The following is a 4,945-nucleotide window of genomic DNA, read 5'->3' as shown; positions in this document are numbered from 1 at the left end:
TGCCTGCAAGGGGCCCGGCACGAGGGGGCCGCGCGGGGGGCCGAGTTCCCTACGTCACTACAGGCGGGAGGCGGGAAGGGGTCTCGGTCCTCACTCAGGCCTCCTGCGGCAGCGGCGCGGGCCCCGGGGCAGCAGGACGCAGGGCTGTGAGCAACACGGCCCCCCCCAGGATGAGGTGCCACTGAGGAGGGAGGGGCACGGGTCAGCAGGGCCCTCCAACACGTGGCAGGGCCTCTCTGGGCCTCCGTTCCCATGGCTCAGCTGGTGGGCTGCTCAGGGCTTCCCAGGCCGGCAGCACCCACTCAGCCCTCAGGCAGCCTGGCCTTGCCGACCCTTGCCAAGGTCAAGCATGATCTCTGGACTCCTCCAGCGCCCAGCCTCCTGGGGGTCCAGTCCTCTGTACCCCTATGTCCTGCCTCCTGGAGCCCAGCTCGGGTGAGGCCACCAGCCTGTCTCTCCCTGCCTGGTCACTCCCTCCATGTTTGGCCCACAAACACCTGGGTCTCTGTGCCCCCAGCTCAGGGACAACTCTCACAAGCCAACCAGGGAGGGGTCCACGGCCCTGAGTGCCTCCACCCGGCGGACTGGGCCCAGGATGGATGTGCACAGCGTGTGGGCAGCGGAGGCGGCTGGCAGGGCCGTGGGGAAGAGGGGAGGCCAGGATGCCCCACTCACATATTTGGCAAAAAAGGACTTCTGCTCCTGGGGGTTCTTGGCCTTCTGGGCCTGCTCCATCTCCAGTCGCTCGATGAAGGCCGCGGTCTCGGGACTGTAGGGGAGGAAAGGCGGAGGCTGCGGTCAGGGGCCGACCAGAAGCAGCCCTCCACTGATGGACGCGCAGGGCCGGCCTCCCTCCAACTCACCCCGGGGCGGTGCCCGGCGGCCGCAGCTGCACCGAGGTGTTGAACAGCTCCAGGTCCACGTCTTCCACCTCGTGGCCCCGGCAGCCCCCGGGGTGCGTCACCACGGACACCCCCACCACATGGCCGGCCACATCCACGTGCAGGGTCAGCTGGTCGGAGAGGTGCGACTCCACCAGGGAGCACTGGAGTGGGCGAAGTGCAGTCAGGCCCCCTGCAGCTTTTAAAGCCCTCTCGGCTCCCTGCCTCCCCCAGGAAACTTGTACCCCGGACTGAGCCCCCAGAGCCACCCACCTAGGGCCAGGACAGGCCTGGGGCCTCCGGCCCTCCTCGCAGCCAAGGTGGCTGGGAGTTGGGGACTGAGGCAGGCAGGGAACAAGGGCAAGGGTGGTCACATCACTGACTCACCGCAGGGACGAAGGACAAGACATAACCACCGGCCTCTGAGCTGTCCAGGGCCCCGGGCCGTCTGGGGACCCGCACGCGGTACAGGCCGTTCAGGGCTGCCACATCCTGCAGGGTTTACAGGGAGGGAGCCGTGAGAGACAGCGCCATGGGGCCTCTATCAAGAAGGCTCCTCCCTGCCCACCCCCACTCCAAACCCCACACCTACTGCCCTGGCTGGCTGAGTCCACCCGGGGCCTGCCCACTGGGCCACCCACCTGCACCTGCTCCACACCCAGACTCCTCGGCTCCATGAGCAATCAGCTCTCTTTGGGGGCAGCTGGGACAGAGTCATGATTGCACAGACCTGGCCCTGACCTCTTCCCCAGGGAGGGCGCCATGTGTCCACAGAAGCGGGTGGGACTGGACTGTACCAGCTTTGGGGAAGGGGCTCGCAGGCAGAGCCAGGCCCGGAAGGACCAGGACTGAGGAGCCAGGAAGCAGTGTGACACGTGGACCCTCTTGTCTAACCACCGCCATCCTGAGGATCTTTCTCCTCACATCAAACTCGGTCTAAACAACTGTGGAAGTCCCAGCTGAGTCTGAAAAGGTGACAGGAGCTGAGGAGGGAAACCCAAGGAGGAGAGATGGGCCGTGGGCAGGCACAGGCGCAGCCTGAATGAGGCCCTGAGGCAGGCACACCATGTCTCAGCAAAAAGGCTAAACAAGCACCATGCACTTGGGGTGGCCATGGGGGTCACAGGGGGGACAGGGCAGCAGAAGGTGCTGGGATCTCACCTGGAACTGGAGGGAGGATGTAGGGGCCACAGTGGGCAAATGGAGAAACCGCTGGCCGCCCCCCAAGCCCAACCCAGCCCTGGGGTCCCCACCTCACCCGAAGTCGGCCCCGCTCCTCCTCACTGAGCTGCCGCTGCGAGAGAGACAAGGTACCATCCTGCTGGTTCCACAGCAGCGAGCCCCGCTTCCGGAAGTGGGCAGTGTCATCTGCAGAGAGCCTGAACTCAGTGACCCCCCTGTCACGACCTACAGCCCTGGCAGGGGCCAGGAGACCTGGCTTCAGACCTTCACCTGCCCTCGGCTAGAGAGGGACCAAGTGGCTTCTTCACCCTGAGCCCCTAGTTTCCCATGTGCTCCGCAACGACACTCCCATCGTGCCCTGCCCTCCTGCTTCCCAAGGCAGCAAAGCCAACACATGAACCCCAGAGCTCCCAAGGCCCACCCCTACCTGTTAGGTGGCCACGGACAGTCACATGACCACTGCGAGCCTCGGTTTCCTCTGGCTGACCAGAGTCTGACAAGGGACCCAGACTCACTACACCAAGCGGGGCTTTATGCCATTATTGGGCCCCGGAAGGGCTGACTGTACCTGTTGTCATTGTTTCGGTTGGGCTTGGGACCTGGTTCCAGCTCTGTCACTCGCTGACCAAGGGGCCCTGTGAGGTGCCTACTGAGCCCGGAAAATGGGGCTAACACCTACCACCTTGCACGACTGTCCTGAGGTGACACACAAAACGCCCAAGGTGCTAGCACAGGCCATGAGGCGATGCTTAGAAGAATCTGCTCTGCAATCACTACTTCCGTGCCATCGGAGGCTGGGACGGTCCCGCAGGTTTGGGGCAGTTAAAGGCAAGGCAGCTCTTTGCCTGTGTGACCTTCACCTCCCCGGGCAAGGCTGTTAGTAAATGACTGTCAGGCTCCCACCTGTTTCACCCTGCAGCAGGTGTTTCGGGACTCACCGATCTCAAAGGAGTGCTCCAGCAGCAGCCCCACCGTGCCACAACTCTCCCCCTCACGGCCTTCAGCACCGACCTGCAAGACAGACAGGGAGGCTCATGTGAGGACCACGGAGCTCTGGAAGGTCCTGACCCACGAACCCCAGGACAGAAGGACTGGTGGACGGGATGAGGAGCCTTATATTGAGGCTCAAGCCAATCAATCGCTTTTGCCATTTCACTGGAACCGCCCATCATGAATATTCATGTTTGGCCTCCCATTATCTAGAAAGCAAAATGTTACAAAATGCTTTGAGTTGCCCTCCTTTCCTAGATCGCTTTCACTCCTCACGTCATAAATATTCATGAGTTAGAGACTACCCTCCTCCCGGGGCCTCCTTGGCATATTAATATGCTAATATCCAAAAGTCCTCATTTTCACCTTAGCCTCAATAACCAAGACGCCGCCTGAGTTCTGCTCCTGTCAACTACATTCAAGATTCTAACTCTTTCCTTTTCCTTACCTTTACATTTCTCCTACCTCTGCATCCTCCCTCCACCTACTAACGCCCATCCACCTGAGCATCTGAGCGACCCGGTTCTCTCATGTAAATCTAGAACATAGAACTCCTCTCCGGTCTCTCCAGTGGCCCCAACGCCTCTCTTTGCGGGGGTACCGGGGATCGAACTCAGGAAGGACCTTGCGTTTGCAAGGCAGGCACGGTGAAGCTGAGCTAAATCCCCGGCCCTGCCTTTTTTCGTTTTAATTTAGCTGGCGTCAGATCCCCCAGAATTCCGCCCGGCCCGCCCCCTCATGAATATTCACATAGACGAGCCCTTACTTGCCCCCACCTGTCCGCCGGCGCCGCCCCTTTCCCATCGCACCTAAGGCCCAGGTGCCAGGATCCACCGGGCGGCGCTCCTCTTTCCGCTCGCGCCCAGTCAAGCCTTTCCTGCACCGGCATTTCCAGGGTTCTCTCTCCTCCCGCTACCCTCTCGCTACCGCCCAACCTTGTAGCCACCTTAATCCACCTATAAACCCATGACTTCCGTCGGCCCTCCCTCTACGCTGCGCTAACGAGCACTCACCCCACGTGCAGCGGTCCCAGCCCGACAGCCGCTGCCCCTGGCCCGACTGGGCGCTGCTGCCACTATCAGCAAGAGGAGGAGCAGGCGAGCTGCGCTCGCGCCGGGCGCCGCCATTACGACGCCTACCTACCACTTATAAATTTTTACGCCGCAGTGCACACTGGGAGTAACGGGGCGGGGGGGGGGGATCGTCGCGCTGTACGAGTGTGAGGGCTCTTGCGCCTGCGCTAACTCCTGCGCGTGCGTACTGGTGCGGGTCTCAACCCGCACTTGATGTTGGAGGGCTGCAGCCTGTATGTTCAGATCCCCCGGGCCCGTCCTTTCGGTGACGTCACCACCATAGCGTCCTCTGTGATGTCACCACACCTGGCCCGCCGCGTTATGCCGTCATCCTCCCCATAGTTACCGCCCTTTTTTTTTCTCCCTAAGGCTCCTCCCTCCGTGCCCAACGAGGGGCGGGGCGTTGCGACTATGGGGGCCACAAGTCTAAATTGGCCCTCGGTGCAGTGGGTGAAATGGGATCGAGTGGGCTGGCAGGTGAGAGACAAAGCCAGGCCAGAAAGGGCTGCACTTAGTGTGGGAACCAGTGAGGGTACCGAGGAGGGTGTGGGGCCGGCCATGGAGAGGGCTGATAATCTTTGCCCTGCCCTTTGCCGCCCCGGCCTGACCTGCCCGCCTGACCTGAACTTCGCCCCTCTAGGACGCCTTCTGGATCCAGCCTGTTCCCTGGAAGGTCCCGGATGGCTCCAGCGCCACCTCCTGAGCGGCGAGTTCGACCAGCTGCGGGACTTCTCCATCTTTGAGAGCAACTTTGTGCAGGTGTGGAGCCCCCGGAGCTCAGCCCCAGAGCCTGGGTACGACCTTCACCCTCTCCCCCCA

At 62.1% G+C, this 4,945-nt stretch overlaps 2 protein-coding genes across 4 annotated transcripts in view; one reads left to right on the top strand and one right to left on the bottom strand.

Moving 5' to 3' along the window:
• Positions 1-6: 6 nt before the first annotated feature.
• Emc10 (ER membrane protein complex subunit 10) lies at positions 7-4,242 on the bottom strand. The gene is made up of 7 exons (XM_010640669.3): positions 4,067-4,242; positions 3,002-3,074; positions 2,140-2,249; positions 1,269-1,373; positions 864-1,045; positions 676-769; positions 7-181 (listed from the first exon to the last, which is right to left on the bottom strand). Exons 1-7 carry the CDS (start codon positions 4,178-4,180, stop codon positions 95-97), a joined length of 765 nt encoding a protein of 254 aa, XP_010638971.1. The 5' UTR covers positions 4,181-4,242; the 3' UTR covers positions 7-94.
• A 39-nt stretch (positions 4,243-4,281) lies between these two features.
• The window catches only part of Fam71e1 (family with sequence similarity 71 member E1), a 4,428-nt gene continuing 3,764 nt past the window's right edge, over positions 4,282-4,945 (top strand). For all 3 annotated transcript variants that reach the window (XM_010640667.3, XM_033765922.1, XM_033765921.1), the window contains exons 1-2: positions 4,282-4,603; positions 4,767-4,885. In XM_010640667.3, coding sequence (XP_010638969.1) covers positions 4,582-4,603; positions 4,767-4,885 — 141 coding nt within the window. In that variant the 5' untranslated portion in view covers positions 4,282-4,581. The remainder of the gene's footprint in view (positions 4,604-4,766; positions 4,886-4,945) is intronic.

Source organism: Fukomys damarensis, unplaced genomic scaffold (assembly GCF_012274545.1).
Source record: "Fukomys damarensis isolate Sample0158 unplaced genomic scaffold, DMR_v1.0_HiC HiC_scaffold_19, whole genome shotgun sequence".
Lineage (NCBI taxonomy): Eukaryota > Metazoa > Chordata > Mammalia > Rodentia > Bathyergidae > Fukomys > Fukomys damarensis.
The sequence above is the reverse complement of the archived record's forward strand: the minus strand, read 5'-3'. Positions and strand labels throughout refer to the sequence as shown.